Below are 13,888 nucleotides of genomic sequence, written 5' to 3'. Positions count from 1 at the left end.
GTACTAATTAAATGCTGTGATGTTTTTTTTTTTTTTATATATATTACTATTTTCATTTGACTACAACAAGGAATGACACAAGAGCCTATAAAAAGTTATTTAATGTCTGACCGCTTGTGTTGCCTCATGATTCACGAAAAATATGCTTTGCTTTAGCATTTTAATGCATCCCAGGCTTTAATGCATCGTGATGCATTGCCGAATCGAACCGAATCGAATCGTGGTCCTCTGAATCGAATCGAATCGAATCGTGGCCCTCCGAATCGTAATCGAATCGAATCGTGAGGGCAGTGCCGATGCACACCTCTAATATATATATATATATATATATATATATATATATATATATATATATATATATATATGTATATATATATATGTATTTTTCCCCCCCTATCATTCGGAGCAATACTCTACTTAAATATTGTACATATATATATATATATATATATATATATATATATATATATATATATATATATATACATATATATATATATATTTTTTTTTTTTTTTTTTTTCAAATTCAATTTGTGTCAGAGCGACTTTTGAGCACATGCTGTAGAAAGAGCATAATATTTCTCTACCACTTGCCATTTAGTTCCTGTGATGCATGTGTGAGGAAGGGCCTACCTACTTTTGCCTATTCAGAGACAGATGTGCAGTATGTATTTAAATAAGCCATAATTGTAATGAGCAGGTGTCTACACTCATCATACCACTGTGGCCACACAGCTTCACGAGGATGTGATTATCGGGGCTGACGGCCATCTTAGTGAATGACTGTTCTAAACTGTCATAATCTAGCATTGCACTTTAGGGAACTATTAGCCATCTGAACCCAGAATGAAATGGCAGATTTTCATTTTTCCTTCTGTGTATACAGTATAGTAAGTGAGAGGGGGAGAAAAACTGGCAGAAAGGCAGCTGTAACTTGTCATAACATATTTTTACCCCACTTGGAGTTTATTTTGTCTAAATGTTATGACTTTGTGCTGTGAAGACTGAAGCTGCCTACAGTATTTAGAATTTTCAACAATTAACTTGTCACGTGTTGCTGCTCACCAGGCAGTCACGGGGCACATAAAGAGATGGACAACCATTCGCACTCACATTCACACCATCAGTGATTAGGAATGCCAACTGGCCCAGGAACCCCTTGAGGTCCCCCCAGAAGAGCTAGTGGGAGCAATTGGGGAAAAGGAAGTCATGGCTTCCTTGACAAAGCTGCTGCTCCTCCGACCCAACCTTGGTTAAGTGCATGAAAATGGATGGGTGGGTGTTAATGATGATTATTTTTATCATAGATGTGCGTGAGTGTGCATAGGCATTTGTATAAAGTGTTCCCCTATGTCCTCCTATTAGCTTGCATTGAGGGAAAATATTTCATTTTATGAGGCAATCAAAGGCAACCACCCCTTCACATTTAGTATGAATGTAAATCTCTAACCCCGGTAATACACCAGGCATTGCCGACGTGTCAACGCCCGCTGACGCTTGCCCCCAATTTCAACAGGATGCATTTTGTTGGCAAAGCGTCTGTAGAGCGGCTTGATCTATTCACGCAAGGATTGCAAGATTGCGCGATAACCCCCCGGTAACCCTAGTAATACACCAGGCGCGTCAACGAAGTGAAACGCGGCCGTAGAGTCAAGCAGCGAGTGCACACCAGTTGCAGAGAGCTGCGTTTCAGACGCGTCCCAGAAGCGATTAAACAATAGAGTCTGGCGACCGTTCCGCGGATCAAATTCCCAGGGCGGAGCAAGCCAAAGCAAACAGACAGCGGAGTGGACCAATCAGTGACGGGCGGACATCAGAGCCATATAGACCCTACCCACGTGACGTCACAACTCCGCTCTCCTGAATGGTACCGCCTAGGCCTGAACGATATTGGAAAAAACTATTGCTGCGATTTTTTGGGGGTTTGTGATATATTGCGATATTATATTGCAATATTAAAAAAAATGTATATATATTTTTTTCAAGAAATTTTCACAAGATGACTTAAATAGCTGTTTGGAAAGACTTTAGATGACTCGCCATCATCACAGTGTAGAATCATCCCTTGTTTTTCGCAGTTAATGGGGACCAGAACCCGCCGCGATAAGTGAAAAACCAAGAAGTTTGGGCATCAAATATGGATCTGGCGACTGTATAGAACGAAGCTTTTCCACATAACGCCTTTTATGCAACACATTCAGTGAGTTTACGGCATCAGAAAGCACCGGGTCTTCCATGAAATGCATTTTAAATTCCTCGATCAATTGAAACCAATGCTAATACAGAGACAAAATGACGGACAAGTGGGCGGAACCATACAGCGAGCACGTGGTTTTATGACGTCGGTGGGTAGGGTCTATAAAGAGAGTCGCGACACTCTCTGTTCTCGCCGCGGGTGGTCACGTGGTTCATGTAGGGCGTGAATAGTTCCAAACACAAGCAGCGCTGTCGTGGTTTGCAATGGAACTGACAGCGGTAATTGCGACATTTATGGAAAAATGGATCAAATCACGTATCTAAGTACTTGTTTGATTATGTCATTGCATTATGACATATATCTAAGGGCTAGTTTTACATTTGGAGTGGTCAGGCAACAATTGAGAACTATGTAAACTAACACAGAAGGGAACTTTCTCATGTTATGGAGTGAACGTGTCATGTTAATGTTAGCATGAGCACGGGAAATCGACTTTTACATTGAAATACTAGATGACTGAGGTTTTTCATTTTTCACAACTAAAATACTGTTTTTCCAGAAAATGTCTAGATTTCCTTGATTTACCTACCTGTGGTAATATATTAAAGATGACCCCATGTATAACATATTTTGTTTCCTTGTTCTAAGTGGTAGTTTAAAGTTTGTTTTCTCATATTGACATATAAAAACATTTGTTTCCCCAAAAATTTGGGCTTGTGGTCACGGCTTTTAAATTCTATTTTCCACTTTTCTTTCCTGTTGCACTTTCTAATGCTTACATATATATGTGTGTGTACATTTTCCATTTTATAGACTTAGTTTGACCCGAAACACAAACAAATGTCATTTAATAGTGCAAAACAACTAAATTTTGAATATAGCCTCTAATTTTAGCAAAACCAAACCTGTACCTCTTTAGAGGCATTTTTCATTTTAGACCCAAGCAACACAAAATGATTACAAGACAGGAAAAACATTTTATGATTTTCCTCAACATGGTGTAATGTATAACAATAACAACTTATTACCTTTGATAAAGAAAATCACAATATTTATTGAAAAATTGGTGAAATTGGTGTCATGGTTCAATGTTTACACCTAACATTTTATAGATCAGTGGCCTGTGATGGTTTGTGTGCAGCATGGTTTCCCCAAGGACCATGAGCAGCAGAAAAAAATGGATGGCAATGGTCAGTCGTCAAAACATGAAAAATTTTTTTTTTTTTGTTTGTTGCCATTTAAAAAATGGGCTTAGTGCGCACAGCCAGCAGTCACCATCAGCAGGCACCACCAGCAGCATGATGTCCATCCATCCATCATCTTCCACTTGCTCTGGGGTCCGGTCGCAGGGGCAGCAGCTTTAACAGGGAAGCCCAGACTTCCCTCTCCCCAGCCACTTCATCCAGCTCCTCCGGCGAGGTCCCAAGGCGTTCCCAGGCCAGCCGAGACACAGTCTCTCAAGCATGTCCTGGGTCGTGACTATAGGTTAGGGTAGGAACGTAGACCGACAGCAGCATGATGTGGATCATGAAAAAGTAACCTAAAATAATAATATACATTAGTTTTTTTTTTTTTTATTATAAATGTATTATTTGTTGACATCACTTTTCAATCTATACACATCTCTAAAATATAATAATGTCAAACATTTTGGTGTAAGGAATACAGGTTGTCATGCATTGACTTGGTACTCTTTCATGAGGGGAATACCGTACTTCAAAGCTTACAAAATGGAGCTAATAAGCCGGTCGTCTACCAGTACTCACAAATACAGATGAGTGTGTAACAAAGGGCCTCTGAAAGAGTTGACAACTTAAAAGAGGTAGGAACAGTGAATTTACCCCTGACGATACATTCTTAGTTAGCAGACTCAGCTTAAAAAGTAGCAGAACATCGCTCGTCAACCAAGATAAAATATATGTATAATTACGCTACGCATCTACAAATAAAGCTCAACATATACATCATAAAGCGCCTCTGATAGAATACAGACTGTTGAAAATTCAAAAGGGATCGTTTTTTTCACCAACTTACCTCTGAATATACTTTACAGCCAGCCATTCGTATGAATGCAGTCCGCTCTCGTCGAAGCAATGTTTGGAACTACACGAGGCTCCGTAACCCGGAAGTACCCGGAAGTAAAATCGTATAATGGATCTCTATGGGAGTGTCGTAACTAGAGGTGTGCAAAATTTCCGATTCTTAGATTATTTGCGATTCGGCCGTGGAAGATTCGAGAACAATTCACAAACATCCAAATTCCGATTATTAAAATATGCGAAGTAAAGCGGTAGTACACAACACTCAGCGCGCCGAGCGGTCTTCGGGACGGAACGGAGCAAGAGTAGCTAAACATCATGCTTCCCATTACCCGGCCCCTTGGGTAATGCCGATGCTCAACTCACGGCTCTAGCTCAACTCATGCAACGAGATAAAAAAACACAACAACATACCTGACTGCTGCCGAAAAGCTGCTAGAAAAGTACATCCGTATAATGTTACGGTGGATATCATTTATATAGGACTAGATGCATTATTTATTTGGTAGTGTTAGCAGCACATCTACAAAAAGCTAGATGCGGGAGTTATAAACGGCCGCCATCTTAAAGCAGTACACTTCCCTCCAAGGCTGTTGTAGCGAACCTTCCAAGCAAACCTAATTAACTTTTTATCTAAAATACTCCTAAATCGGTAAAATATTGAATTGAATCTATCTTTACAATAGTTTTAAAACTTTCACATGTCGAAAGTAGACAAAAGGGAAATTATGGAATAACGGGAGCAATTTTAACAAATTTAATGGTTGATTCACAACATTAAATTAATTGAATGTAGTTTAAAACTGCTGATACAGAATGGGGACTGGAGTTTTTTATTTAATGTTATTTTTGTATATTTGTTTACTGCTATATGTTAACTTGATACTGAAATAGTAGTGTGGTTTAGCCTGAGAGTATTTTTGAACAATTTTGGAACTAATGTACAAAACATAAAAAAAAAAAAGAGAAAAAAAAAGGAGGGGGGTGCATCAATAATCGTTTTATAATCGAATCGGAGCCTCTGAATCGTAATCGTAATCGAATCGTTAGGTGCCCAAAGATTCCCAGCTCTAGTCGTAACCCTCTTTCTAAGGCCCTGGCGGACATGACGTTGGTAAAGCGACAAAAAACTCTAGCGCGAGGAAGCACATCTTCTTTTAAAAGAAATGCTTCCAGTGCTGTCAGTTGCTGGGGTTTTAGCGACTCAATGTATTTTTGGTCATTTAAAACTCAATTTACTGCGGATTGGAACTTATTCTCGGCTATCCCGTTCGGCATCTGTGTTGTTGTGGAGACGACTTCCGACGAGCAAGAGTGATGTTGCTCCTTAAGAACACGTAACGCAAATAAACGAATCTGAGTGCACAGATACGTTCGTTCTGGCTCGAAAGGCCAATGTGGAGCTGGTCCCAGACTCTTCTCATGATGTTTGAAAAATACAAGGACAACAGTCTGGCCGTGCCAGGCAAGTTAAACGCGTCACACCCGAAACAAACGGCAGAGTTAATTATTCGTCGCCAGACGCAACCCTCCTGCGTCAATCGAACGAGGCAAGATTGGCCAGTCACTCGTGCAAAAATGGTGGATCCAGTCAATTTTTAAAAATAATATTTAATTAATTTCTGCGTGCCGCATTAACTTGAGGAAACTCATCAATAAAGCTTTTTAAAACCTTTCATTAGAAAAAAAAGATTCATTGAAGCATTTGATTTTAAAAATACAGTCGGGCAAATAAGTATTTAGTCAACCACTAATTGTGCAAGTTCTCCCACTTGAAAATATTAGACAGGCCTGTAATTGTCAACATGGGTAAACCTCAACCATGAGAGACAGAATGTGGGGGAAAAAAAAACAGAAAATGACATTGTTTGATTTTTAAAGAATTTATTTGCAGATCATGGTGGAAAATAAGTATTTGGTCAATACCAAAAGTTCATCTCAATACTTTGTTATGTACCCTTTGTTGGCAATAACGGAGGCCAAACGTTTTCTGTAACTCTTCACAAGCTTTTCACACACTGTTGCTGGTATTTTGGCCCATTCCTCCATGCAGATCTCCTCTAGAGCAGTGATGTTTTGGGGCTGTCGCTGGGCAACACGGACTTTCAACTCTCTTCCACAGATTTTCTATGGGGTTGTGCTCAGGTGACTGGCTAGGCCACTCCAGGAACTTGAAATGCTTCTTACGAAGCCACTCCTTTGTTGCCCTGGCTGTGTGTTTGGGATCATTGTCATGCTGAAAGACCCAGCCACGTCTCATCTTTAACGCCCTTGCTGATGGAAGGAGATTTTCACTCAAAATCTCTCGATACATGGCCCCATTCATTCTGCAGAAAAACATCCCCAAAGCATGATGTTTCCACCCCCATGCTTCACAGTGGGTATGCTGTTCTTCGAATGCATTTCAGTATTCTTTCTCCTCCAAACACGAGAACTTGTGTTTCTACTAAAATGTTCAATTTGGTTTCATCTGACCATAACACATTCTCCCAGTCCTCTTCTGGATCATCCAAATGCTCTCTAGCGAACCGCAGACGGGCCTGGACGTGTACTTTCTTCAGCAGGGGGACACGTCTGGCAGTGCAGGATTTGAGACCCTGGCGGCGCATTGTGTTACTGATAGTAGCCTTTGTTACTGTGGTCCCAGCTCTCTGTAGGTCATTCACTAGTTCCCCCCGTGTGGTTCTAGGATTTTTACTCACCGTTCGTGTTATCATTTTGACACCACGGGGTGAGAGCTTGCATGGAGCCCCGTATCGAGAAAGATTATCAGTGGTCTTGTATGTCTTGCTCCCACAGTTGATTTCTTTACACCAAGTGTTTTACCTATTGCAGATTCAGTCTTCCCAGCCTGGTGCAGGTCTACAATTTTGTCTCTGGTGTCCTTCGACAGCTCTTTGGTCTTGGCCATCGTGGAGTTTGGAGTGTGACTGACTGAGATTGTGGACAGGTCTTTTATACCGATAATGAGTTAAAACAGGTGCCATTAATACAGGTAAGGAGTGGAGCCTCGTTAGACCTCATTAGAAGAAGTTAGACCACTTTGACAGCCAGAAATCTTGCTTGTTTGTAGGTGACCAAATACTTATTTTCCACTGTAATTTGGAAATAAATTCTTTAAAAATCAAAGAATGTGATTTCCGTTGTTTTTTTTTCCCAACATTCTGTCTCTCATGGTTGAGGTTTACCCATGTTGACAATTACAGGCCTCTCTAATCTTTGACTAAATACTTATTTGCCCCACTGTATGCTAAAATCTATCTTTGCCATTGCAATTGTTTTTCTCTTGAGCACAGGACTTCTTTTTCCTTCTTTCCTTTCGAAAGAAAGCTGATCAGCAAGCGGGGTCTAAAGGTAAATGGTTGTTGTATAATCTTTAAAAACCCGATACTCTCAGACTCTCGCGCAATCTTGCAATCCTGAACCAATCAAGCCACTCCACAGATGCTCTGCTCGTAAAGCACATCCCGCTGAAATTGGGGATGAGCGTCAGCAGTGCGTTGACGCGTCGCACCACAGACGTGCCTGGTGTATTACTTCGCTTAATGTCTTCTATAAAACACAAATAGAGTTAATTCAGTTGTACTGTATGTAGAGATTAGAAGATATTGATGTCTTACAATGCCCTTGCTTTTAAAAGCACACCCCAAAACAGATCGAATGAATTTTATAAATGTTGCTTACAATATGTATTTCGTATTTAAATGAACTGACAATGTGTTTAAAACGTGTGTTTTGATGAGGTTAGATGTGGTTGAATATGTTCAAATATGTTTAATGCATAGATGCGTCGTTTCTCAAAATCCTAGGATTTCATCAACGGTTGGAACATATCCTTTGTAATATAATGTTCAAAAGTCCACTGTGTCAACAAGAGGTTTAGCAGAGATGTGAAATTGTAGTTGGATTAATGACACTTTTGTAATGGCAAAATTGTGTGTATTAGTTCATCAGAATTCATTCTAAATGACAAGCCCACAAGCTGCAAAATACATATTAATAATTAATGCACAGCTTATCCTCATTAGATCCCTTGGCTAATCATAGGCCAAATACATAAAAACAGCCTTTCACAACTACCAATAATTTAGAGTGTTAAATAAACTCATATAAGTGTGACGAAATGCATACTCCATACAAGAGGGCTAGAGCCAAGATTTGTACTAATTGCTGCACCCCTAAACTGTGGTATGGATGTGTGTTGTGTAATCTTACAAAAGTATAAAATTCAGAATATCAAAGAAATGTCCATGATTTATGTCGCCTGTAAAATTGAAGAAATGCTGTTTGTGATTTGTGGAATGCAGCTTGTTCAATGCCAGAACTTTAAAGCCATGGAATCACAAGGAAGGGCGAAGGGTTTGATAACTGTTCAGGTTGAATGATCAAGCCTATACTCCTGCAACTGCTTGTTGACTGACCACTGCCAGCGAATAGCAGCTCCATACACCGTGTACATACACAGATATGCACATAAAGCATATACTAATACTTGAACTGAACAAGAGTGATGGCAAGTACCAATTTAACAGTTAATTTATACAGTTTGTCAACAAAAAAAAGAACATTCTGGGTTTTAGCCATTATGTTTGTATGATTGAAATAGGTTGACATATTTTTGTACAAATGCAAATATGAAGATATAATTTGTAATTGGATTACAGATTTATGGATTTAATGTACATCCATAAAATTCAGGTACAAATTTGTTATCATGCAAAGTAGGGTGTTCGGAAAAACAAAGGGCCGTGATATCTGTTGGCCTGTTTTAATTCAGCTCTACTACCCAAATGTATTGCACCACAGTTTGTAATTTGCCCTCCGATGTCCTTAACCCGTGTCTCACCACGTCAGCCTAGCGTGTGTCATCGCTTGTGACGACACATGCTAGTGACCTCAATCTGGTCTTGTTGGTACGTGTTCAGTATGCGGAGTGTGCATACAGAATAAACAAAGAACGAACAGTACAAGCAAACAAAACTGTTACTTTACAACAGTTAGTTGCTGAAGAAACAGTTTTGTACAGTGAACGCATATTCACACTATAGCTGCACGCGGTACCGGCAGTTAGTTTTGTGTAATGGTGTCTGCCTATGTATGTAATGTGAAAATAAAGGTATCAGCTTTTCGCCCCATGTAGTATGGGGCGCCGTTTGTAAAGCAGCACATGCTGAAAATTACGACAAAATTTTCTCACATTTAGCGCCACACATTATTGAAAACGTGGTGTGAAATTTTTAGTCACTTTTTTTGCACATTTACAACATTATTTAGCAACTTAATTAAGAGGATTTGTACCTGAATGTTTAAATCCAGAACTAAATATTTAATTTAAATCCTAAATTTATATCCTATATCCTAAATGCTAACTCTGGAGACAGTTGGAACTAAATATTTAGCTTAATATGCAAATTCACATGACTGGAGACCGAAGTAACAAAATAAAAGCTGGAGCACATGAAATACTCTTTAAATAGTTTCTCCTTAATATGTATTTTACCAATATATTGTTATTATCACAATGACTCATGTCTAAGAGCAGACTGCCACCATTGAGTAGGTTTTATTTATTTTCAAGCATCGTAAACAGACAGTCTGAGCTGCTCCGCTAGCTTTTATTTTGTTACTTCCGGTCTCCATTCATGTGAATTTGCGTATTAAGTAGGGCTGTCAAACAATTAAAAATTTTAATCGAGTTAATTACAGCTTAAAAATTAATTAATCGTAATTAATCGCAATTCAAACCATCTATAAAATATGCCGTATTTTTCTGTAAATTATTGTTGGAATGGAAAGATAAGACACAAGATGGATATATACATTCAACATACGGTACATAAGTACTGTATTTGTTTATTATAACAATAAATCAACAAGATGGCATTAACATTATTAACATTCTGTTAAAGCGATCCATGGATAGAAAGACTTGTAGTTCTTAAAAGATAAATGTTAGTGCAAGTTATAGAAATTTTATATTAAAATCCCTCTTAATGTTATCGTTTTAATAAAGTTTGTAAAATTTTCAATCAAAAAATAAACTAGTAGCCCGCCATTGTTGATGTCAATAATTACACAATGATCATGGGTGCTTAAGCCCACAATATCAGTCGCACCCAAGCGCCAGCAGAGGGCGACAAAACTCCAGAAAACACAAGTAACAAGTTGGCATAGCACTGTGCTGTCATTTTAATCTATTTGAGCGGGGCATGTGCGTTAATTGCGTAAAATATTTTAACGTGATTAATTTTTTTTTTTAAAAATTACCGCCCGTTAACGCGATAATTTTGACAGCCCTAGTATTAAGCTAAATATTTATTTCCGAACGTTACCTGATTTAACATTTAGGATATAGGATATAAAATTAAGATTTAAATTTTAGTTCTGGATTTAAAGAATCAGGTCCAAAACTTCTTATTTAAAAATAAATATTTAAGTTGCTAAATAATGTTGTAAATGTGCAAAAAAAAAAAAAGAAAAAATTCACACCATTTTAAACACTGTGTGGCGCTAAATGCGAGAAAATGTTTTCGTAATTTTCAGCATGTGCTGCTTTACAAACGGCGCTCCATACTGTAGCATCGAAATAGGAGCTTTCACCTAGGAGCACCAAACGCGACTGGGCTTGGCCGGCAGTGCATGAAAGGGGAGAAGGGGAGTTGCTATCACATAATGTAACTGGTGTATGAAAAAATCTGGTATTTTCCTCAGTTAATGGCTTTACCAAATGGAATCAATTCAGCACTTACCCACTTCAAATTTCGAAAGAAAAAAAATCACCATATCAGGGCTGAACAACCTAATACACAGTAAATTATTTAGGCCTATTAGTTTGATCATGCTATATTTAGAGCAGAGGTGGGCAAACCGGTCCTCAAGGGCCGCAGCGGGTTCTGGTGTTTGTTACAACTGATCCAGCACAGGCAGTTTAACCAATGAGGGGGCCAGGGAAACAAGAAGCACTTGACTGCAATCAACTGATTGCTTTTGTAAGACACCAGATTGGTCCTCCTGATGGGTTGCAATGAAAACCTACACCCACTGCGGCTCTTTGTGGAATAGTTTCCACCCCTGATTTAGAGTGTTGATGAGAAAATTAAATACAATCATCTTTAATTTTTTTGTTGAGAAAAGGAATGACCTGGAATGAATGCGCAGTTTCAACATAAAATGGAAATGTTAATAATTAAGGACATTTATTTTATCTTGTTAAGCTTCACCTTATTTAGAATGATGATCGCCTCTTGATTTACTCCCGTGATATTGAACGTGTCGCTTGTCTCACCCTCCAAGATTGTGAACTCCAATTTGGCATTTTCACCAAGGTCGGCGTCACTTGCTGAAATACGTCCTACTTCAGCACCTGGGACTGCCAGTTCGGACACAGAGAAGGACCACATACCTGAGGCAGACATGAAAAATACAATTAGGGAAGCTGAGTCTCGCCAATCTCATTAGCTTTACACTTGTGAGTTAAAGATCTCAACTTTCTGTAAAAGTGTTTAAAACAGATGTTTCTCACATGCAGTGTAGCTAATATTTATGCCAACAATATTCTATTCAGATAACGTAGCATTTGATTTTACATACTTGAAAAGATTACCGATAAAAGATAATGAAAGGCTTGTGTTGCAACATTTCAAACTGATGTGTTAATAAAAAGGCAATTTATCCCAAAATAATTCTTTGTCCATTATTAAAACGATTATAATGGCAAGTTAAAAAGAAAACTATCATGATTATAAATGTGATGATTAATTGGTAAAATATTTTGTTCATAAAATATCAACTTCGGCGATTACATCAAAACAAGCCCTCCTTTGTGTCACAGTTCTAACATAGTCTGTCTACTGTTCTCAAGGTGAATTAAAATGTGGTTAGAAAGATTCCCCAAAGGCAGGGAAAAAGGAGAGGAGAACCTTTCTCTTCCCTAAGAACGGTATACCAGAGGACCTGAGTTCTTTAATCCCTCAGTGCACAGTCTATTTTTGTAACATTTTTTTTTTTAAATTATTATTATATCACTACTACAAGTCACTATGACAATGTCCAAAATAATGAACACATTGAGTATTGTCTGCTTGTTGTGCTCTGTATTTTAAAGGGAGATAGTGTTTCTCAGATGTCATCATGCTGATAAAACTAGGTAATATCAGATTCTGAACCAGGCTCAAATAAAATGCAAATTTTGATCCTGTGTAAAAAAAAAAAAAAAAAAAAAACTGAGTGCATTGACCAGGAATGGTAGCAATCATATAATTGTCTAATAGAGGGGAAAGCTTAGCTATAACTACATGTGTGTTCAGAAATACATTGTTGCTCTAAAACAGTGGTTCTTAACCTAGCTAAGGGTACCAAACCCCACAAGCTTCACATGTGGATTCACCGACGCATTCGGAATTAGATAATAAAGCAATTTTTTTTCAAACTCAAAACCAATATATCTAAGCAAGAGAGTTAATAATTTAGCAAATTTCCATTGAAAATGTTTCTCCTTTTGACAGCATGTTTTATTAAAAGGTAAAAATTTGAGACCACGCTGCTGTTAGTCTGTTGTATTCCCTCAAACCAAGATGCAGTCAACCTTCCACTGAGCAAACCAGTTCCTCCACGTATAACATCCGAGGACTAGCAGTTAAAAGAAATTGATTAAAAGCCTTTAAACTGGGAGCAAATCAGTAAAAAATCTGGTCTAAAAAGCCACTTTGCCTGGATTTAATCAACATATGAAAAAAGGACTGTGTTTCTTTACCTTTGCCGAACCCCCTAGAACAGGGGTGCCCAAGTCCGGTCCTTGAGAGCCCCTATCCAGCTTGTTTGCCATGTCTCCCTCCTTGAACACACCTGAATCAAATGATCAGCTCATCAGCAAGTTCTGCAGGAGCCTGATAATGATCCTGATTATTTGAGTCAGGTGTGTTGGAAGAGGGAGAAATGGAAAACAAGCTGGATAGGGGCTCTCGAGGACTGGACTTGAGCACCCCTGCCCTAGACTTACTCACTGAATCCCTGAGGTTCAATCGAAACCAGGTTAAGATCCACTTCTCCCAAATGATGTGTATTATTTTTTACCATACTTGCAAATTCACCCTATTCCAAACAAAACATTAAGAAAATGTTACAAAACAAGTATTCTATCTTTTCAAAAAAATGAAGAAAAGTGAATGGGATGGTTTGTATTTTATTGAGAAAAAAACATCAACGTATCAAATAAAAATACTTGAATATTTTCTCTCTCTTGAATACTTAACAAATTGTCACATACCGTAACCACTTTTAATAAGTTCTTCACATTCATTATGTTCTGCATGAAATCCAAATGTATGGCATCATAGGTAGGCCATACTAAAATGATTTACTGTAACTCCTTTCGATCCCTAAATGTCTTTTTATTTCTGGATTATCTTCTAAAACAGTACTTTTTGTCTTTCATCCATCTTTATGTGACCCCATAAATTCCTAACTGATTAAAGTTTGGGATTTGGGTTTCTCCCTAGATATTTCTTGGACTGAATACAAGATGAAGCTTGCTTATTGGTGTGGGCATTCGGTATTTGCATTAAGATATACGACCTCTTCAAATCTAATGTATTCAGACTGATCCACAATCCCAGGTAAAATATAAATAGCCATCAAGACCTTGGTCCCGTAT

The 13,888-nt window shown here is 38.3% G+C and overlaps 1 protein-coding gene across 3 annotated transcripts in view; it reads right to left on the bottom strand.

The window, feature by feature from the left end:
• LOC130929630 (uncharacterized) overlaps positions 1-13,888 on the bottom strand; it is a 441,235-nt gene that overhangs the window by 78,207 nt on the left and 349,140 nt on the right. For all 3 annotated transcript variants that reach the window (XM_057856964.1, XM_057856962.1, XM_057856963.1), the window contains one exon: positions 11,457-11,638. In XM_057856964.1, coding sequence (XP_057712947.1) covers positions 11,457-11,638 — 182 coding nt within the window. The remainder of the gene's footprint in view (positions 1-11,456; positions 11,639-13,888) is intronic.

Source organism: Corythoichthys intestinalis, chromosome 14 (genome assembly GCF_030265065.1).
Source record: "Corythoichthys intestinalis isolate RoL2023-P3 chromosome 14, ASM3026506v1, whole genome shotgun sequence".
NCBI lineage: Eukaryota > Metazoa > Chordata > Actinopteri > Syngnathiformes > Syngnathidae > Corythoichthys > Corythoichthys intestinalis.
This window is presented reverse-complemented; position numbering and strand designations above follow the sequence as displayed.